At 38.5% G+C, this 22,637-nt stretch overlaps 3 protein-coding genes across 52 annotated transcripts in view; 2 read left to right on the top strand and 1 right to left on the bottom strand.

Annotated features, from left to right (window-relative positions):
• Positions 1-575: 575 nt before the first annotated feature.
• LOC136845132 (rho-related protein racC-like) lies at positions 576-7,743 on the top strand. Its single transcript, XM_067115027.1, has 5 exons — positions 576-1,980; positions 3,475-3,576; positions 3,827-3,973; positions 5,152-5,272; positions 6,012-7,743. Exons 2-5 carry the CDS (start codon positions 3,484-3,486, stop codon positions 6,248-6,250), a joined length of 600 nt encoding a protein of 199 aa, XP_066971128.1. The 5' UTR covers positions 576-1,980; positions 3,475-3,483; the 3' UTR covers positions 6,251-7,743.
• A 2,929-nt stretch (positions 7,744-10,672) lies between these two features.
• PCNA (Proliferating cell nuclear antigen) lies at positions 10,673-14,760 on the bottom strand. Its single transcript, XM_067115026.1, has 5 exons — positions 14,377-14,760; positions 12,621-12,786; positions 11,605-11,760; positions 11,286-11,414; positions 10,673-10,991 (listed from the first exon to the last, which is right to left on the bottom strand). Exons 1-5 carry the CDS (start codon positions 14,595-14,597, stop codon positions 10,878-10,880), a joined length of 786 nt encoding a protein of 261 aa, XP_066971127.1. The 5' UTR covers positions 14,598-14,760; the 3' UTR covers positions 10,673-10,877.
• Positions 14,761-15,191: 431 nt separating this feature from the next.
• Positions 15,192-22,637, top strand: part of Zasp52 (Z band alternatively spliced PDZ-motif protein 52) — a 150,273-nt gene continuing 142,827 nt past the window's right edge. For all 50 annotated transcript variants that reach the window (XM_067114963.1, XM_067114962.1, XM_067114965.1 and 47 more), the window contains exon 1: positions 15,192-15,445. In XM_067114963.1, the coding sequence (XP_066971064.1) occupies positions 15,344-15,445 (102 nt within the window). In that variant the 5' untranslated portion in view covers positions 15,192-15,343. The remainder of the gene's footprint in view (positions 15,446-22,637) is intronic.

The raw sequence follows: 22,637 nt of genomic DNA on the forward strand, positions 1-22,637 counted from the left end.
ATAATCAGAAAATCCGAGAAGCATGAACGGATATGAATCATTCATGCAGACCTCTTGATAGGTTAAGTGGAAACTTAAACGGAAAAGCGCTCTCCGAAAGTTTCATGCGCCAAAAACTGACTGATAATTTTCTTAATTTTTTTTTTAGCGAGAAAATAGTTAATAAAATTGTCACTTTCGCTGAAACGGCGGATCAGATAAGTATTGAAACTGGCAGGCCTACACATGAAAGACTAACGATGTTTACTAGTGTAAATAATGATGATATTATTCTTCTTCTTCCCAGCTTGTTCCCATTTATATTATTATGAGTTATTAAAGAGGCAATGAAAACAAAACTGAATCGATGCCCGTACCCGGTGGATTTGTTGGGTGGGAAATTTTTCATATCTTACTGATATAACAATGGCTGTATATGAGGTCTCTGATATATTATCTGCCAGTATCTCCGAATACAACATCCCCTACATCTGAGAAAGTTTTGAAAAGTACACTTGATTATCAAAATCGAAATTCATACGGGCCTGTTGCAAATCTATCATAAGTCATCTGGAAAAGATATTGCTTTGCCGATAGTCAGTCACCGTATAGAGTCCAGTGGTTCTCAGCCAGGGGAGAACTGGCTCTCAATGTGAAAAATTTATCATATAAAGCGACAATATTAATAAAGGGTGTTGCACCTCGGGACTGGATTACCCTTGCATTTTTGAGTTGCACTGTTCCCTGCCAAAGCTAATATTATGTTTAAAACATGCGTAATAACCATTAAGGTATCATGACTGGGTTTGAAAGACACGTAAGTTGGTGCTGCTTAACTTTAAATCAAAATCTCTGTTCTATTCTCTTATACGTAATGAAGAGAACGACTGCAAGAGTTCTCTAGGCTGAGTACCCTAGAATAAACGCTATTGTGTCTCTCTTTACTAAAATTTCTACTCCGTCTTGCTTTATTTATTTTTTGTCATCGTTACCTTCGTTTTACGTAACAGATTTCACACGGTAATAGCAGTACTGTATTCCCACCAGAGCGTATACTGGGGTCGTCACTTTTAGTACCAAACAGTTTTCTGCTTGGATTTTTAAATTTTTTCTGACATTTAGACCTGACAGATAATCTGACTATGTTAAAAACTCGAAAAGCCAGGCCTACTTTTCTTTGTCCGTAGGATAATTGCTCAACCTCTGGCAATCCCCTGCCTTATCACATGTAGCTTCCTGTCTTATGAAGCTAGCATTCTCTTCATTGTCAGTTGACATTTTATAGTTATTTTCGTACATTCATCACTCGGAATTACGTGACGGTATAGTACTATAACTCTTGAAACGCTATGCAGAATCTACAGGTTCGTCGATCTTTTCTTCTCTCTGCAAATCTTGAACACGCGACGATTGTTATCGAAGAATTATTCATTGCATCCGGTCCTCGCTAATGCTGTGATATTGCTGCTAATGCCTGTATAGTGTTTAGTGTTACGACAAGGTCCACGGTTAACGCCTCGTTTCGCATCCGAGAAGAAAAAAGCGTAGATGTTTGAACAAACATTTAACGAGTGTTTACCAAAGTCGATGGAGGGAAAACGCTGCCTCGCAAAGAAAGGAAACTGTGTCTTTCGTTTAATATGTCATGAGCCAAACAGCCCAACACGCAGTTTATGATTAGTGAAGTGATCACGCAAGGAATCTGTTCAAGTGACTGATTGAAATAGGACTCTTATACAGTACGCTGGAATTTCCGTTTTTTTTTATATATAAGACTGCAAGAAGGTAAAAGAGTGGTTTTGAAGCTTTAAGTGAATGTAAAAACAACTTCCAACCCCATACAGGGTCCATAGTGCACCTTCGCATGTCATTTCATTACCGATATGTACAGTATTTCCCGAGTACAAGCGTTTGGTATTTCCGATATGTTATCTGGCGATAAACGTGAAATCTGGAATAGAATTTTTATGACAACGTTCTCATAAATAAAAAGGAATAGAGGTGGGTGCTGGTGAAAACAGTTCTCCTTTTATAGAATCTGTATCCGATAGATGCATATGTATGTACGCACACGGGTGTGTATCTGTACATGGGTACAAAGTGTACCTGTTAGTGTGTATGCAAATGTCCACTCGATATGGCATCTCAGGATAAGTTATTGTGATCTGGAAATTATTATCATCTCACAAAATACCATTTCCATAGCTGCAAGCTGGTTCCAGAGGAAAATAAGAGAATATCATGAACAAAAGACTCCTCTTCAGCGTATTTTCCATCCTAAACACACTGCGCACCTCACCTCTTTCACGCAAATGTATACTCTCGCTTCCTACATATTTAGGAGCCTTCTTCTTGCTCCTCCACCTTCTCAGTTACCCAAAAAGTTCTGAATTATGACACCCCCCCTCCCCCCGCCACCACCCTGTCTCAATATGATCAGTCGATCTCAATGCAATTCTATTCATCTTTTTTGCCTACGCTAAACTCCTCATTGTTCATTTATCATATCTACTCAGATAATTTATCTCAAGAGCTTTTGCGTTCTTCTCACCTGCAGCCAAGATACACATGTCACCTCGACCGTGAGTGTTCTTAACACCTTTTCATACATTAAGAACCCCACTCCGGTTTCTTGAGATAATTCTGTCCTCTTCTAAAACTTTGTTTTTGAGACCCAGATACATTCCTAGTCTCATTTAGTCTATGATTCGCTTCATCTTTCATCCACCCATTTCCATTCCTCCCAACATCTATGCTAACTTTTTTTGCTACGTTTCCTTTGCTTTAATTTAATCACGAAAACACATTAGTGCTAACGTTCACTTGTAACTTTCTCAACTTATTAGCTCTGAACTTTCGCCAGCATCTGCAGTTTTGCTTGATTACTGGTGACACTATATATCATCTGCTAACATCAGACACGCCATTAACAATCTCTTTGTAAACCCCATTTACAAGTATTCAAATCTCGTGTCCTTTCTCTGACCTCTCTCATTCAGTCACACTCTCGTCTACACATTCTAAAGCAAGCTTTGTTTCAGCACAAAGACGCAATCAAACTCAAAATATTTACCTGCAACGCCTTTAAACAACCTCCAATACATACCTCCGTCTTATTTTCCCTTGTGCGCAGACTTGAGGGAGGCTTCATGGCAAGCACTTCGCACCAATTCCTCAAAACTCACATTGCTTTTCCATTAATCAGTCCCTGTTTTCTGTCTCGAAACTCACTGTGCGCCCTCTAGATAGATTAAGTATTATTGTCCACAATCCTTACTATTACCTCTATCATAATTAAAAAAAAAAAAAATGCAAAGCACCCTAGACCTATATGGACATGGAGAGTCAGTGAGAGAATGAAGCAATTGTTACAACTGACCATTAGTGATACAAGTTGACTCTATGGATGGATACGGATGCATTTAGCTTCTAGAAATAAATAAAGTATCGAGTTGTGGGTGTCGGGAAGATGTATTTTTCATTTTGTGTCGACAGGCCACTGCGATGGCGGCAGAGAGTGAGTCCCAGACCATCAAAGTTGTAATCGTGGGCGACGGAGCCACTGGAAAGACCTGCCTGCTGCTGTCTTACTTAAACGTTAGTGTGGGCAGAGATTGATGAAAGCGATTTGCATCATTTCCTCAATCTCTCTGGCATGTTTTTATAGCTTAAAAAGCATGTTTGCACTCATGTACAATCGCTTGTGTGTTTCCATGAATATTAGGCCTACTTATCTAAATTTGGATTTCTAATGCTGTAACACATCTCACTTATTCTCGATGACCTTGCACTTTAGACGGCTTAATTACTCATTTTTTTTTGTATTATAATCATTATTATCATTCAGAGAGTCTACCCCAGCGAGTATGTTCCAACCGTATTCGAAAATCACGTTGGCTGCTTCAGCGATGGAGAAAATGACAATCACATCAGTTTCTGGGACACAGCGGGGCAACACGAGTACGGGAAGCTGAGGCCCCTGGCGTACCAAGATGTAAGTATCTCTCGCTTTTTGTAAATAACATAAGACACACACACACACACTATATATATATATATATATATATATATATATATATATATATATATATATATATATATATATATATGTATGTATGTATGTATGTATAACTGAATCACGAAAATATGGAACGTGATGAATATATAAATAAAGATAAAATCTACGAAGGAAACGGAAACGCTGGAGTGCTGCGCGGCCTTTCGACGCTATGTCCTTCACTTAGCAGACTGAAGAAATATAAAAGTATGTTTACAAAGAGAGCTCATATAAATGGCAGATGGGGATTATCAAGGAAACATATGTACCTGGAATCCAACACAATTGAAGAATTAGTAGAACTGCCAAAACAGGATTAAATATTTAAGAGGTTTTCGCAAAGGATTAGGATCAGCCGTTCAGGAGCAGGGACAGGACAATTAAAAGATTATACAGGTTCGTGACTGACCACATAAAAAGTTTTTTAGTACAACACAACAATTCTCTTTTTTTTTGTAAACAATAATAACTAATTGCAAGATGAACATTTTTACAAATAAAAAATTATATTAAACATACGGATATATAGAAAATATATATCAAGTAGCTAACTTGTAATTAAGTCAGTGATTTTATCTTTTAGGTCATTCTTGAACATTTTTCTAATACAGGGGTCCAAATAATACATGCCAGGGATAAGATTAAAATTCTTCAGTCTGCTAAGTAAAGGACATAGCGTCGAAAGGCCTCGCAGCACTCCAGTGTTTCCATTTCCTTCGTGGAATTTATCTTTATATACATATATATATATATATATATATATATATATATATATATATATATATATATATATATATATATATATATATATATAATCACATGAGGCTGTCAGATGTGGGATTTAATGTAATTAGTTGTAGGATCCATCTGGGATTGGATTCTTTCCATTGGCCAAAAGACAGCAATTGCATACACTGTTCTTTAGCATTATCAGTTAAATTTCTTCTTGCCAGTCCTATAGTCGTATCAACCTCTGTTCTGTACCTTGGGTTACAACCAGTTCAAATGATAGCCTACATAAAAAAGGAAAGCTTCCTATAAGATATGCTAAATGCCAATACCCCTTCTTGTTAAAGACTATTTTCACTAATGCTTATATAATTTTTTTTTTACAGACAACAGTATTCCTTGTGTGCTTTAGCGTTGACAATCGAGCATCTTTCAGTAGTGTGTCATCCCACTGGCTTCCTGAAGTCAGAAAGTTTTGTGGCCTGGAGGTCCCCACAGTTCTCGTTGGTAAGACAGACTAGATTGGTACTAAGAGAGAGAGAGAGAGAGAGAGAGAGAGAGAGAGAGAGAGAGAGAGAGAGAGAGAGAGAGAGAGAGAGAGATTTAATCTAGAGCTTTTCAGTCGAGAAACATGCCAAGTGCCAGTTTTAAAATATAATAAATTAAATTCAAAAATACCTTGACGTAAGGTGGCGCTTGGCATGTTTCTCGACTGATAGATATTATCTCTTTTCTGATGTCTATACTTTTCATAACATTCACTTATACTATTTTTGTGTTCATTTTTGATGTTGTTCCAAGACAAGCGTATCACATACCTTGTAATTACTTCATGTTGCACACAATGACAGATGGAATAAGGTTCAAGTATTATGGTTTGAATGACGAATGAAAATAAAATAAAGTGGCTGTAGAGGAATTCAAGAAGAGAAAGCTGGATGTTACGGAGGTTTTTAAGGCAAATTGCGGAGGGCGATTTCTTCCGTGTCGAATGCTGATCAGTATCGTCTTTGGCTTCGTCTATTACTGTAGTACAGTCGTTTAAAACAGAAATAAATATGCTTATTTATCTGTATCCAACATTGTACAATATTCTGAAGAGATTTAAAGTACCTTTGCCTTTCATACATATATACTACATGACTTTCAGTTGTGGTACAAATGCTTAACTGGGTTTTTTTTCAGTTGATGAACATACTTTCTCCTTTTCACATCAACTGACTTAACGTTTATGTTTCAATTTCAGGAACTAAGACAGACCTGCGAGTAGATTCCAGAGGCAAGGGGAAAAACCAGAAGAATGACACAGAATACGTGACTGCAGAGGAAGGGATGGCCTTTGCCAAGTCAGAGAAGATGTTTACTTACGTCGAGTGTTCAGCTTTGTTATCATCAGGCTGCGATGCCGCTATCAAGGCTGCGGTGGAGGCTGGGAGAAATTATGACGCTCCCGCCAAGAAAAATTCCTGTTGCACCATATCATGAACATGCAGTGTACATGTATAGTCTTTGCATGGCTTTATATACTGTGTCACTGTTTGACAATGTGTCTACAGGTAGTTTAAAACCATCATTGCTGCTTTTCAGTCCGCTTTTGTATCTTTACAGTACTGTATATTCTACGGCACCTTGTTCAAGGTACTAAAAAGCTTTGCGGATTCCCTTAGGCCTATGCTGTACCCTTTCCGTTTATTTTTTACTCCCTACAGCCTCTTCACACCTATTACTTTTCTTTGGTCCCTTTCTGTTTCTTCCTACCTTTTATATTCCAGTTTTCCACTTCGTACTCTTCCTACTTGACTGTCAAATTACCTAGATCTTAATTAGGAAAAAATCCTTTAAATAAGTCCTAGGTATCCAAAAATTACACCTGGTGGTCTTGTTTAACTAACTAAAACAGTCTAATAATCCAGAAGTATTAATGAGATTTGGTTTTGTTTCTCCTCAGCAGGTGTATGTCAGATAAATAATGCACTTGCCAGTGTTCTTTATGTACAGAACAACTGAGAAATGAAATTCCATTCACTGTATAGCTTGGTCCCATACATGTATACATGGATGATAGACATTTCTCTGGAAACAGAATGCAGTTCCAGACTCTATAGATGTAAAGCCAAGATGTATTATATAACAACACTGTATAATCTCCACAAAGATCAGTAGCTGTGTGTGAAATTTGTGGCTGGGGTTAGAATAAGGGCAACACATTTCAGAACTTGAAGAGCACTGCCAGTTTCTCGAAGTACTTAGTACAAGTTGTTCGAGAAAACATTGTCGATTCAGTATTCAGTGGGCACATTATAAATAACCAGGGCAGGTTAGGGCTATCCCATTGCTCTAGTTTACTGGAATGCAAAGGACATTTTAGCATGTTATTCACGCACAGGACAACTGAGAATTCCATGGAACCAGTAGCATCAGGCATGGTACAAATTTCACTTTAATGTCCCTTTTCCCAGAGCTTTGCTGTTAAGGATACCAGACTCCATTTTCCAAACTTGTAAATTCTTAACAGAAATGAAGGTAAAGTGTATCCTATCTGAAAATTTTGTCATTCATTGACTTGGCAATGCCATACCACATCTCTACATATTGGAACTGGGCCATTTGAAGTGACAAGTACAGCCTACTATAATATACCACTACTGTATTGTATTAAATTATGCCCTCAGGGATCTTACGAGATTTGATATTGAATGCTTTGTTAGTACATTGCAGGATCAAAACATCCTTACCTAGTAGAATATGTCAAGGTCACAACAAATCTTGTCATTTTACTATTAATGTTTCTAGATTCAATATGCACTATATTCCAATGTTGTAGTTTAAGTAGGTAATAATGCTATGTATTAACCTTTAAGTAGGTAATAATGCTATGTATTAACCTAAAACTGGTTAATACACTAACCAAGATATATTTATTACCGTGAACAATTTTTATATGCTCCGTACCAGAATATAAAATCTCAAAAAATGTATACTTTTTCTTATATTTCCTCTATATACTGGACCCCCAGCAAAAACACGAGTTGTCCCTTTGGAGAAAAATGGTGTGAACAGCACCCGATATATTTGTGGGTGAATACTGACAAATATTTTTGACAGCAAATCATGAGCAATAGTTACACCTAGGTACTAAATGACCTAGGTGAACAAATGTAAAAACTTGTTATTCATGACCTGTGCCAAGATAACAGGAAGTCCTTGGCCCACACAAATTTAGGTGGGTCTGTTGCCTGTAAAGGGAAATAAAAACTAAAAAAGTTAATATTTCCAAACACTAAAGGTGAGTTCTTAAGAGAGGATGGCTCTAGTACCCAACAGTCTTCAACTAGGAGGGGGTAGGGGATGCAAAAAATACCTGGCAAAATGGGGAGAAGGTTGGTTAAAAATGAACACTACAAACAAGGCAACAATTGTAGAAATACTGAACATTAAGAACCAGGGCATTTGTCGTATTAAAAAGATATCAAGAAGCACAGAACCATCAGGAATGGCATGATTCAGGACGAAATGGGTGATTTGACAGAAGTGGGGATAATAAATTTAGGTACTGTATAACGAAGATTAAGATGACCTTACAAAACATGCATTTTTAGTTGTACGCACCATAATGAGGAAGACAAGAAAAAAAAGATTTTTGGAATACAGTAATGGTAATATCATGAAGCCTACGTGGCCACATAATATTGTGGAGTTAGTTCTGAGGATGTAACTGGACAATAAATAATCTGGAAGAAAATTAGGAAGCAATAGGGCTGGAATTCCACCAAAGGCAAGTACTGAGGTTGATGAGCACAACATCAATCACATGAAAACAGAAACATTGATTTTACCACAATAAAATGAACAAACAGCATCAAGGAAAAGGACTGAATTGTTAGACCAGGTGAGGAATTGAAAGGATAAGATCACAACTGAAACTGTAGTAGTCAAGAAAGAATACCAAGACCACATCGGTCAGTAAATACAGCATCAAAAAGTGCTCAGTGGAAACTGCTGAAAGGCATAAAAAAGGTGGCCGAAGCAACATGCAGACATCAGATACAAAGGGTCACAGAGAAACACACCTGGTGGTGGAATAGTGACGTGCAAGGGGCAATAAAAAGTGAAGATTACAACCTTTAAGCTCTGGACAAAAAGCAAAGATAGCTATACATAAAGCAGAAGCACATCTCAAAGGATGAGGAAAATTGGAAAGAATATACCAATAGAAAATGAACTTGAACTGGATGTTACCAAATAGTCGAACCTATAAAAATGAGATTATATGAAAAAGCACAAGGACCATCGTTAAAGGGTTCAATAAGTCAGCAAGCAGGTCATCCAAGAACTTACCAGATTGGACAGAAAGCTGAGAACAGTGAACAATAACTGTATATAAGAGAACACAAGATAAAAATGTAATACGGCCACTATACAGCAAGACTGCTGGAGTATGGTACAAAAATGTTGGAAAAGATGTTGGACCAGAATGGAAAATTTTTTTTTTAAAGTCAATTACTGTCAGTTTTAATTCATACAATCAACAGATGCAGTTTCCATCAAGGAATAGCAACAAGTCCTCATGGCATTGGCCCAAGTTACCTGGAAGCTGATATAGGATGATGACCAAGTTAACAGTAATTTGTGGTGGTGGTGTAAATGCTTAAAATGTGCTCAGAGTGGAATTAAGAGTAAAAAAAATCATAAGCCAACCAAAGCTTATGATGACAGGAAAAGAAAGAAAAGTAGTTGAATAAAGTGGCCAAGAGGGAAAGGTGTGGGGGTGAACGTTACAAATAATGGCACACAACTGTCATTATAAAATACATATACAGTAATGTATTTTCAATGCTCATATGTATTACATAAGCAAAACAGCAGCAGTACTGGGGAACCATGTTGTGCTAAATGAGCATGTCTTGCAAGAAAAGTATCACTGGTACCTTTGACATCCACTGGAGTGAAGCATTAGTCCAAATGGACTGTTCTTGCAAACAGTATAATTGTGTATATCAGGCAGTTAATCATTTATATATGAATGCAAAACTGCAGTCAATAAGAAAAAATGACGTTAGTGGATGAAATGAATAGTTGGGAAGCACAACATAAGAATGGGACCTAAGACCTGTACCAGCACACACAAAACATGGGCAATAATAGAAAATGGAGTTTGTGAAGAGGGAGCTCCATGACCATGATGCAGTAATGGACAGGAGAAAAATTTCACCTATTACTCCAGTGTGAAAAGTATTGAAGTGCTTATAGTAACAAGAAACTGGGATGGTGGTGGTCAATCAAAAAGCCTAAAATGAAAGGCAAAAAGCAATACTGAATTGAGTGTATAGAAGAAATTGCAAAACATCTATTTGTATACAGAGCTACCACCAACTGTTCATACACGGCAAGCAGCCCGTCAGGAGTACAATCCAACTTAAAGCAAGGAACCACACAACACACAAGTTTATATAAACCCTTAATGAACATCATTAAATAGAAAACATACCATTTTCTCACCAATGGGTATTTGATAACCCAGACAACCTGATTGCCATACACCACTTCAACAACTGTTAAGAATGTGTCAAGAAATTTTGCTAACATCCATGAATGTTTATCCAATGCCATTTTTAAGGATTTACAATACGTATACTGAGTAGCACATATATCAGGCCAGCCCTAAAGAGTTTGACTCACTAGACTGGTTAAAATGCAAACCACATACTGCAATCTAAAGACATGTCCTTAACACTTGCTTTAATTTTCAAGTTAAGAACTGGACTCCAGTAAGATAAAATCTTAGGCCAAATATGAAGAATGAACCTTAAAAGTATACAAACTTTCAATGTTCACAAATGAATACAGCAATGGTGTCTTCAATCATGGCTAAGTATATTCACAGTACTGGGAAAATGAAATAAAGAATTAGAAAAAAATTTGTTTAATGTTGTAATATAAAACTAGACGTAAAATATATCACTTTTTGAGACTAATACTATAACAATGATTGGAGTGTAATTAAGTTTGTTTGTATGTGGAAGTTAATGCTGGATAACTGATCTTTTAACACAAATGTTACTAAAAGCAAAACCTGTTTGAGTACTGAACGCGAGACTAACATCGACAATGTTTAGCTGTTATTCTCTTCCTCGATTTTGGGAGCTAGGAAGTAACGGATGTGGCCAATGTCTCCAATAGCGTATTCCACAACAAGAGGCACATCGGGGGACATAGACAGAGAAACCTGAAATGGGAAAATTTACAATCAGCGACAATACATTCACAGCCAGCCATAACAGTTAAGAATATTGGGTGCTAATTTGGCTTGTTATCTACACGTCACTTAATCTGAGGTGCTAGTACCGAACACTAAATGGTAAATGTAAAGTAGACGGCCTCACGAAGATTTAGTTACTGTATCTATCATTGAGAAAGGTCTAAGTTACCAAAATAATATAGCTAAGCACTTAGGAACTATTTTATAAGAAAACTTAAACAAGCTTTAAAAAACAATATATATATATTATATATATCATACCCTTGGAGATAATGGAGTAGCCTTTGTGAACAGATTAAGGTATCTGCAAGCAAATGTCAACGTGACAGGTTCCTGCATCTCAATTTCGACAGCCTCCTCCTCGTTGTCTACGCTTGAAGTCTGTGCCAACTATATATAAAATAAAAAAAAAAAATTACATCCACATTAACAACCGAAATGCATATCTAAAATTACAAGGGAATAATGCCAAAATCTATAATATTACCTTAAGCAGTTTACAATTTCAAAAAATTTTAAGCAATGGATTGATTGACAAACTGAAAACTCAATCAGAGAGAGAGAGAGAGAGAGAATTTACCTTAATGTTTGCTGTGCCGATATCACCAGCTGCTGAGAATTTCACCCCCTCTTTTGTGCAGGCTATAACTATGGAGTCACCAAACTGACTGAGATCTCTGCAGATACGGGCAAATTCACCAGAGGGCATCTTAATCACACAATTGTAATCAGTGTCCTGAAAGACAAACAACACTGGTTGATGTGTTTATAAACATTGATTCAGAGTATCAGCTCTATATATATAGGAACCATTCGCATGATTATGGCAGGGGCATGCACAAGGGGGGGCTTGAGGTGTGAGAACCCCTGCCCTTTTTCTTCTTCATAGCTAAGGTGCCCTTTTTGTCAGAAACAATTTAATTGGACCATATTATCCTGACAGCATTCCTTCTTTTTATATATATATATTGTATATTATATAAATGTAACATATAAAAATGGCAGATTTCAGTTTCATAAACTAAGGAAATGCCCTTTTTTCCACTTGAGCCCGTGCCCTTCTGAAAGTCTGTGCATACCCCTGGATTATGGCCTAACATGGGGTAATTCAAATCAAACCCAGTAAAAGGTCACATACCTTTAAACAGATTTCAGTTCAAATTCTCAATTTTAGTAACTTTAGACTGTACAAATTGGCCATTATCATAAACAATCTGCTTCAACTCCAGAACAAAACTTGGTAAAATTTTATAAGTTTCCAACAAGACTCCAGCTATCAGCCATTTTTGCACGAAAAACCATTTTGAGTTTTTCATGCAAAAATGACTAGGAAATAATAGGGCACTAAACGAACCTTAAAATACCAATATAACTTCACCTACGGTAGGTGTGGTGACTGGTTACAATTTTGCTGTATTGGCTATGGAGGGGGGGTTATTCTTACCTTATAAGTCGTAAATTTTCTGATTTTTTATTTATCATTTTAACAGTGTTTATGGGGTTCAAAATAATGAGAATGAAGAGCTCTTTTCAAAAATGTAAGTCACAATTTCATAGTGTGTATTGGCAACTTATAAAATAATACCCAAAACTTACAGGAATTCCCAAATGTTCTTGATCCAGATTCATCAATTTCATTACATAGTCGGACACCTTTTCTTGGCTTGGGGATTCGAAGATGAAGGTGACTGTGTCTGCATTATCCTGGGCCTTAATTGTTACAATGTCGTCATTTGCTGCACACTTCAAAATTTTGGACATACTGAAAAGAAAAAGGCATTGTTATCTACCGCACACTTCAATACCATAAATGCTATACATAAAATGACCAAATTTCTACCAAATTCAAAATTTGACACAACCAGGCAACAAAATCATCAATCATGCTTTTTAATTTGGACGAAAGTTCATTTAGTCTTGGTTACTAAAACAAATCTTTCATTGTAAGATAAGAGGTGCCACTTATAAGTGTGCCCCCTTGCAACACTAAATGACACCAGGTTCTTTCAAGTGTACCTACATGCCCAACAATGTTGCTCTGCCTTTTACCTTTAAGCTGCACCCTTAGCTCTCATCTGACCAATCTTCATAACTTTTCTCTGGCCTTGTCCAATACTCGCCTACTAGCCTATCTGGGCCAGTCTAGGGTTACTTAGGCCTGGCCTAGCATTAACATGTGAAAAATACGCAGAAGTTTCTTTGGTGCAATTGAGTTTTCAGTATGAACCGTGACCCCTGACTAGGGCAAGGCCATATTCACACCAGAATGCCAACCAGGCCTACATTGGCCCTGACCATTCTCTCCTGACACTGAGCAGAAGTCTCCTGCAGGGTAAACTTTACAATAGTAGCGCGACCTGATTCCTGCCATTCATCGCCCAGGACAGGTTTCTCATGCATAAACACACCTAAGCTTTCCTATAATGCCAGGTCCTGACCTAACCAGGTCTTGCCTACCTAACCTAACTTACGCCGACGTGCCCTGACCTGGCCTGGGGGGCTTTTCCCCCCAGGACCCCCCAAAAAGGCGGTAACCTGGTTACTGCCAGTCACCAGGCCGTGCAACTATTTGAAAGTTTTACCTCCTGCAGTAGCCTAAGGGCCAACCCTGCAAAATACTCTCAGCACTTAGGCTAGGCTACATGCACTGAAGCATGTGCCACTTTACCAGAATATCCTAATTATAGTGATTGAGAATTAAGTGTTAGATACAGCCTCTGCTACTCTGAATTGAACTGAATAGAGAATTTAGGCCAAAGGCCAAGCACTGGGACACAGGAGGTCATTCAGTGCAGAAATTGACAGGAAGATGGTTTGAAGTGTAATTGACCCTAAAAGTCCGGGAGGCGTTTTCCAGAGACGTAACTTGAAAAAGGCGAGACGTCGTATCTTGAAAACTACCCATTGCATTTTCTTGAAAATAATCTCAATGTTTCCCACACCCGAATTAACGCAAGAGGACTACCGTAAAAGGACTACTCTTACGTAACTACCTAATCTAACCTAGGGGCATGACAAAAAAACCGGGGGTGGTGCAATACTAATATACATCTTAGGAATTTGCGTCCGGGATAAATATATATAAAGTATATTATGCACACCCATAGACCGGGCTAAAGTTAAGGATGGCAAATAAAAAGTGAAGAAAGGACATCAATGGAAAGACAGATGTGTATATATAAACATGGCATAAGAAAATATTCTTGAAAAAACTGTTTAACGTGAACCGTATTTAATCTTCGGTACAGGATGAAGTCCACGACGCACTTGCGACGTGACGTAAGCAGTCGCTACCCCGGCATGGGGGCTAAAGTACAAGCTCCGGACAGCAAACGCAAACAAACCGAGTTACCTGGAGAGATCCATGCCCATGACCAAGTTGCGATCGCATCTGTATTTGTCGAAGCCTTCGGCGCGGAGGTTGAGAGAGACGAGGGAGACATGGCTCATGTCCATGGCCTGGAGTTGGATTCCCGAGTCGGCACAGTCCCACGACGCCTCGTTTAGCAGTTCCTTGATGGCGTCGAGCACTTTCTTGAGGATACTGCCTTGGACGAGACGTGCTTCAAACATTTTTAATATTTAATTTAGGCGGTAAACGACTGGGAAAGAGACTGCGAAGTAAAGTCCAAACGAGACGACGCAACGGCACGTTCACACTCGCTCTTCCTTCTTGACAGAATGCGTGTTTTCGCGCGTTTTCTGCTCTCTTTTCCATCTAAAATTCGCGGGAAGTGATGTGATTGGCTGACTCTTCCTTCCCTGAGTTCTGATTGGTTAGCTGTGATGAATGAATGAAACGCAGCTCAGGACAAATGAGATAATGACATAACGATTTTATTCATTTATTCAGAGTTGTCAGATCTTTTTTTAAGTAAAAAATGGTACATTAATTCAATCTACGTGGTGTTTTATCAATTATTTTTTATTTACTAAGTTACTAAAGAAAACGAGCTATCATTTTTTTGTCATGAATGAATATCATGATACTGTTCCAAATGAGTAGCTAATATTATTAAAGAATACAATTAATAGGTTTTAAAGTAATTAAAACAAATTAATTTTAACTAATTTTATATCATGTGCAATATTTAATGACTTATTTAGTAAATAAAAAATAAGAACTATAGTTTTTCAAGTAGGTGATATTTTCTAGTTCGCGGGAGTTCAAGAGTGGAACTCGGCTCAGTCGTCTGCTCGCGTCCGATCTAGCGAGTGGGGCAGGCAGGCGGGATCAGGTAGTGCCGTGTTTGTCTTGTGAGAGAGAGACGCTTAGTGTAACTAATTCCTCCAGCGATTCACCCAACCAAGAATTAACCATGACGCTTATGACAATAAAACTAAGTAAGGCCGAAGGCGCATCATGGGGCTTCAGGCTACAAGGAGGAAAGGATTTTGCCACTCCTCTCTGCATCCAAAAGGTATGTTTTGAAGTTTTGTTGGATTCATTTTTGGTTGTTACAATGTTTGTGCCATCGTGTGACAAACATGGCATCATTGGAACTGAGGCTTGTCATTCAACAAAATTAACCAGGCTTATTCTTCTGTTTTTTCCTTCTGACAAATCAGTCCTATTATCAGTTTTAAAACCTCGGATGCATTCTGAGTGAAAATGACCAGTGCACTCGAAGTTTTAGGCAGGTCCTTTTTTGATTCGAGTTGTCCATAAAACGTCGCGTTGAGATTCCATTGTCACGTTTGCGACTTAACTCCCCCAGCTTTCATTTTTCCTTCTTTTTAATAAAATGCTGTTGTCAGACTCTGCTTATACCCAGAACATGACCTGAAGTGGTTATCTGGTACTTACCCTTTCATCTTTTGCCTTGTTTTCACCGTTAAAAGTATATTTATTTGGACTGTTGTCAAATAACTGTTCATACCTTCAGAACAGTCGGCTGGCAGGGCAGGGTTGTTCAATAAAAAACTAAGCCTATATATAGGCCTCAGAGGTAAGGATAATGAACTAGGATAACTTCATGTTTTCATTATTGATTTGATAGTGACAGGTATGCTCTAAAGTCAGTGACTTACGTTAGATCGTTCATTTGCTTCTAGGTAAAAAAGCTTTCCTGACAAATCCACGATACCAATTAAAAATCAATTTTTAGAGGTTTATGAGGCACGTAAATGTTGAAAACCTTGGTTTTAGTTTTTGCATGTACTGTAAGCTAGGCTGTCAAGGGGTACCTTTTGCTATATTATAGTTATTTGTGAAGGCCTACTGTATTGATGTCAAGTTTTAAAATTATGCTAAAACTACGCGTTAATCATGGTTTTTAGTAATCTATTTACGGGTCTCTGAGCACGAGTTTAATTAATTGTGTCACTGGAGTTTGTATAGAGCCTACGTGACTCTTCTATTATTTTGCCCCAAGTGGCTGTTGGTGATTTGATTTCCTCCTCTGGGTGCCAGACTTAGAGAGGTCGCGTCTTTTAATACACTCGAAGGACCTCTCCCAAACGGCTTGCCAAGTCCGGAAAACTAGCGTGTTGTTGGCTTTATTTTTCAGTTTTGGTATATTAAACGCTCCTCTGTTTGCGGTACTTGATCCTTATTACGCCAATTTCTGAGAGGACCGAGAGTTTTATGTTCCGAAGGTTAGGGCAGCAGATATATAGGTTGGGTGCCGAGGCCTGGCATATGCTGGTGAGGGAACAGCAAGGTTTTAAAATTAGCCGTGATATCAGCCACCCCTTTGCGCACTTTCAGCCAGCGGTGTTCATCCCTGGCTTATTTCTGTGTGTTTATTTTTCCTCATTCTGTTTAACTCTTGTACATTTTTTTGGTGTGTTTTTTTTTGTTGTTGTTGTTGTCCGTTCGTCCAGGTCATATATCAAAATACCCTCGTTAGAAGGTTTTCATTGATAGCGTCGTTATGTAGTTATTTTCTTTTATATAGGCAGTATTCTTTTGCACTATGATTGTGTTGCAAAGGCTATACTCTCTCTCTCTCTCTCTCTCTCTCTCTCTCTCTCTCTCTCTCTCTCTCTCTCTCTCTCTATGTATATATATATGTATATATATATGTATATATATTATATATATATATATATATATATATATGTTGCATAAATATATGCACAGGCATATATATTCATATGCACATATACGAGTATACATATATATAAGCGAATCCCACATTTTCCTGTTGGATTCGCTTATACACTGAAGTCACGTGCATCTACTGTGTTTTTTTAAGCATACATAATTATATATGTATACATATATATTTATAGGCTATATTCGTTTTGCATGTTGCAAAGGCTATACCTCCGATTATCTCTCTCTATATATATGTATGTATATATGTATGAATATATATATATATATATATATATATATATATATATATATATATATATATATATATATATATATACATTGTATAAATGGTTTCCGTGAAGATAAGTTAATTTTCAATCTTAAATTCACATTCAATTCAGAGTAATGAATTCAAGATGTAACTCCAGTGTAAAAAAAATTCATAGGGTATATCTTGCATGCACAGTCACGTGTATGGCCTCTCTCTACTCTCTCTCTCTCTCTCTCTCTCTCTCTCTCTCTCTCTCTCTCTGTAGAAGTAGGCTAACGTGCGGCGGTGTTGTAATCGCCTTACATTTTCCTCAATATGGTTCCTCTGCAGTTTGGAATTGTTTGCAGATGTGTTCAAGAGTTTTGTAAGCAGTTAGTTTTTTCTTTTAATTACTTAGACAGTATGTAGGTCTGGCATAGTATGTTTTGTTGTGGCAAGGAATCGTGGAAATGTAAAACGCCTTAGTTCAGTTTTACTAACGTAGGAAGTAACAATGGGTAGCTTGCATATTTTTGGAAAGGAACCGCTGAATTGTTTAAAGGAAGTTTATGGCATCTTACAAATGCTTATTCTCTGTCTTACGCCTAAATCCTGTTGAGTGGTGTTGAGATGGTATGGTTAGGGTAATGCTGAAAGTTTGTTATTTGTGGGTTTTGCTGTTATGCTAAAATACTGTTGGTTAATTAGTATCTGTAGATAGTATAGATTTATTAATTAGGATAGTTAGTACTATTACGCATGACTATTGGTGGATAGCGTCTAGTATGAGGTTCAAATTTTTATGCTGACTGGTTTAAGCGCACAATTCACATTTATATGTATATTTCGAAAGAGGGCGCAGTCCTGTAGGATTCGTGGAAGGTATTATAGGTTAAATGAGGGCCTCATCAGGAAGGCGCGCGAGCTCGCTCGCCCTCGAGACTCTTTGGCGAGGAATGCACTTGAGGCTGAGTATGGACGGGATTGTGAGAGTAATGGGAAGGTTGAACTGAAAGTTTGGTTTTGTTTTATTTAAATTTTCACTTGCCGTTTTTCACCTTACAGAATCACAGCGGTTTGTTTAAACCTGCGGTGTTTATTGAAATGGTTTGGCATCATTAGTTTACGGGCTGTTCCTTTTAGGATGTACTGTTATACTTTTAGTGTAATTGCTCTACGGGGTGTTATCTTTGAAAGGGAGGCCATTAGGATATATATCGCTCAGGAAAGCACGCTTGTAACGCATTATTTAGAGGTGCGGACACCTCGAGTCGCCTGTGTGCCTACGTTTTCTTTCATCGTGGTAGCACTGCTTTGAAAGTTTTCGTCAAAGGCACATCGCCGTCCAGTCATTGTCAGCGCTAGTCGCAATCGAAGTATCCAGTAACATGCCAACGGAATGAGTTTGAGTGTTGTAAGCGTTGTTTTCTGGATAAGGAAGTATGCTGGCAGCGACAAGGAGGAGTTGAAGGTGGGACTTGGTGGAAATGGTGGGTGGCTGAGGGTAAATATAGCGCGTGTTCGGGGAAACTTTGCCAAACTGACGATCCCCCACATGGCCTGAGACGTCTCCAGAAGCGGATGGAAAAAAGTTGAAAGAAGGTGGCGATTTGCAGTATGGATCGCTTTGCAAGTTCCTCACCTGTTGTTTTGAGCTGGCTGAAATTGCTTTGAAACTGATTTAGTTGGTTGGTATAGCACTAGATAATAAAATACACTCCTGTTTTGACTTTTTTTGTAAGAAAATGTCATTAGTTTGCAATAATGAATAGGTAGGTAGGATTACTTGATGAACGTTTTTTTATATACGTAGTTAGTTAACGTTTCCCTAGAAAGTGAGGATTCTCAAGCTTAACAGAATGATTTAAATGATATAAGTGGCCGTGTTGGCTGTTGCCCAGTGTGCTCTCCAGCTTGGCGTGATTTACTGGAGTATTCAGTCTATCTGTTGCAGCTGGTTTGTTTATCTTGGGTGTCATTCAAAATGCCTCTGTTGGCTGCTAAACAAATAATCAATGTTCTTATACTTTAGTATATGTTATATCCTTAATTCTCACGGCCTTATTCAACGTGGCCTCTCAGCTTTCTCTTTTGTAATGAAAATTGAATAGTCTTAACCTGCACTTTCTTAGGATAACCCCCACTTGACAAACAAATCGTATCAGACTCCATTGTTGATGCTAAGTTGATGTTGATGAATTTGATAAATCCTTCTGGCTTTATTGTTACAAGCTGTTCTAGAGCAGGAGCCCGTGCCAGCACAAGGCTTGCTTCATCTTGAACAAAAGATTATGGCCAGACTCATAGGGAAGGTTGGTTCAAGTGGGGTCCCTATCATATCATAAGTGAGGATTTTGTTCGGTCAGAGGGTGCTGGCAAGCAGGCTCTTGGTCCTTTGGCACATATCATGGGAAATCTTACTTGAAAATAGTCTTACAGGTGCACTGATGTGTGATACATGCTACCCCATCGTGGTCAGTTTATGCTGACGACTCTCTCTCTCTCTCTGTGGTTCTTCGAGTTACAACTTAGAGTTTGGGTGCTTTCTAATCAGAAACTAGTAGTGCTTTAATGAGAATCATCCAGACAGGACTTGGAAGCTTCGATGACTGGTTGCCGTTCATAGTCATCAAGCGCTCGTTAGGCATAACTTTGACAGGCATAAAAATTTCGATGACCGTAAATGCATTTTTGGTACTTTTTGTGTTATCATTCATTTGTTCGATGTATGAAGTTGTGTAAATTGTGCATTCATATAATCATGTATGTAATACATTGTATAATATAATTATAATTTATATGCATATAATCTTTTGGAATTCATTTTCTTTCTCTCTTGACGCCTGGTATGAACATCGAAGGGAATGGAAAGTGCGCCATTTTTCGCTTTCACTGGTTACAGGAATCTTATGATATAATCCTCGGTGTATCTGTAGACGTACACATGCCCAGTGTTTACGCCCACTCGACATTCCTGGGATCAAACGACGTGCAAGGGGTGTGATGGGTGACTTGAATAAAAGCCATTAAGCCTTAGTAGGGGGAACTTTCAATCGATTCCATCTTGGCGGCATGAGGGCTTATGAAGGTGATCGGGTCACTGAAGATGTTACGGTTATTGTCGGAGTCAAGAAACTGCTAGGTTCGTTTGCGCCTTTATATTGCGAATCGCGTTTATTAATTAGCATGAGTCGTCGCACATTCTCGGCTTTAGATGATCCGGTTGTCGGCTTATCCTTGGCTAAAGCATTATCGATGATGTGAGATCAGGTTTTTCATTGTCAGAACTTAATTTTTGTAGATACCAGTAAATTGGCGTATTTACGGAGTTCATTTGCTTCCCCTGAAAATTCCTTTCAATTTCAACGTCTTTTAGGACGAACGAAGAAACAGAAGTTGTGATTTTGTGATGCCTCAACGAGTGGGAAGCTGACGCAGACAGGAAATGCGAGTGCAAATGCTTTTGTGCGTGCGTTCATTTGTCCGCGCGTTCAGGTTGCAAACTGGTTTTTCTCCGATGCGCCTCACCCACCTGCGCCTTTTATCCATTATCCCATCCGTAGTACTATCCACCCACTGGTTTCGATCCCAATTATGTTCGTAGTAATGATAGACACTCGATTGCTTCAGAGCTGGTGGTAACGTCCAGACGTTCGTTTTAGAGAGTTTACTATCCACACGATAGTACTAATGGGCGTTGAGATGGTGTGTTCGTACTATCATCCCACTCATATTCTTGGTACTGTCCACCTCAGGTTTCGATCTAATTGTGCTTCGACTAATAACCGCATATTGGTATCAGTCGCAATTATACCCTATTGATTTTGGTTCCGCTCCTTATATTCACCTAGGGAGTTGAGTACAGGTGGGCTGTACTGCCCACTTCTTAATCCTGTTGGCCCCATTGCATTCAGAACAAAATACGTTCGTAGCATTATCCCCATTGTTTTAAGCATTTGTGTTCGTAGTTTCATCCTCATTACTTAAGGCCACGAAGCCTTAATTTGCGATTGCAGTACAGTCCACCTGTTGGATGCAAATCTGTCGTTACTCTGTAGTAGTTAACAGTCAACATTACACCCCTGCTTTCCATATGCAGGGATGGATTGGTTGTTTTAGATTAAGCTGGCCTCCGCCAAAGGCTGCCAGTCAATTACTGTTGGAAGGTGTCATAAGAAAAGAGGGCTGGTATGGACCTTAGCACCGGTACGATGTATTTTAAAAAGGATTGCGGTCGTAGTTCTAGCCACCTGCAGTACTCTCTCTGTTAAGATGAGCCGTCTATTTATTGAAATGAATTGCTGTACACTCGCTAACCTCGGTCTTAATAAACCTTGGTTATTGACACATACATTGTTTGAATTGTGACCTATTGGAAATTTCCTTCTGTGGCGGTTGGAATTGGACTGTCGGGAGGAAGACAGTGCTATTTGTAGGGTCGTTTCTGTCGCTTTTGTGTTTTTAAGTAAAAATTGGCCCTCTTTAGTGATATTTAATCGGTTCTTTTGGCACAGTTACTTTGGCACCACCGTTGCTACTGACTGCATGGCTGACCTCCATTTATATATTTTATTTTTTTCCTAAGGTTCGGTTTACAACGCTGCTAGGCGCTGAGTGGTCACAGCTGCTGCCTTGATTGGTCAGTGACAGACTAACTCCCGTAGGAGGCTAGTGCCGTCAGTGCACCTCATGCGGCACACTGTAGGCATTACTTTATGGTTCTTTACAGCATCCCTTCGGCCCCTAGCTGCACCCACTTTCTTTCCTTTTACTGTACCTCCTTTCATATTCTCTTTCTTCCGCCTTACTTTCCACCCTCTCCTAACAATTGATTCATAGTGCAACTGCGAGGTTTTCTTCCTGTTGCACCTTTTAAACTTTTACTGTCAATTTTCGTTTCAGCGCTGAATGACGGCATAGGTCCCAGTGCTTGGTCTTTGGCCTAAACACTATATTCAGTTCAGTTCAGTTAACAGAAAGTTTGGGTATATACAAAAAAAGAAAGCGAGATGGACTTCAAAAAACCAAGTTGGAAAGAATCATAGAATATTATATGGAATCTGAAATTGGGCATTGGCGTTTTAGTTAAAATTTGCGACTGCTGACCCATGGAAAGAGAAAGCAAAGCCGTCTGCAATTTACTTCTTTTTATTAAGTTTGATGATGTCCATAGAGAATAAGCAAAGATTTGAGGAGCATCTTAGTGCGTTAATCATGATGCAGCTTTTGACTGCGGTACTTTCTAACGTTTGATGACGGGGACCTTTCTCGGAAAGAGAAAGTATAAAAGGTGAAGAATTCTTAAGATGAAGATGTTTAG

This window comes from Macrobrachium rosenbergii, chromosome 13 (assembly GCF_040412425.1).
Source record: "Macrobrachium rosenbergii isolate ZJJX-2024 chromosome 13, ASM4041242v1, whole genome shotgun sequence".
Taxonomy (NCBI): Eukaryota; Metazoa; Arthropoda; class Malacostraca; order Decapoda; family Palaemonidae; genus Macrobrachium; species Macrobrachium rosenbergii.

Bases quoted from the DNA above. Each gene is read 5' to 3' on its own strand.
- LOC136845132 (XM_067115027.1), top strand. From the start codon at position 3,484: ATGGCGGCAGAGAGTGAGTCCCAGACCATCAAAGTTGTAATCGTGGGC. The intron at 3,974-5,151 runs GTAAGTATCTCT...TTTTTTTTACAG, and splicing joins GGCCCCTGGCGTACCAAGAT to ACAACAGTATTCCTTGTGTG. The intron at 5,273-6,011 runs GTAAGACAGACT...TTTCAATTTCAG, and splicing joins GGTCCCCACAGTTCTCGTTG to GAACTAAGACAGACCTGCGA.
- PCNA (XM_067115026.1), bottom strand. From the start codon at position 14,597: ATGTTTGAAGCACGTCTCGTCCAAGGCAGTATCCTCAAGAAAGTGCTC. The intron at 12,787-14,376 runs GTAACTCGGTTT...TTTTCTTTTCAG, and splicing joins ATGGGCATGGATCTCTCCAG to TATGTCCAAAATTTTGAAGT. The intron at 11,415-11,604 runs GTAAATTCTCTC...TTTTATATATAG, and splicing joins TCGGCACAGCAAACATTAAG to TTGGCACAGACTTCAAGCGT.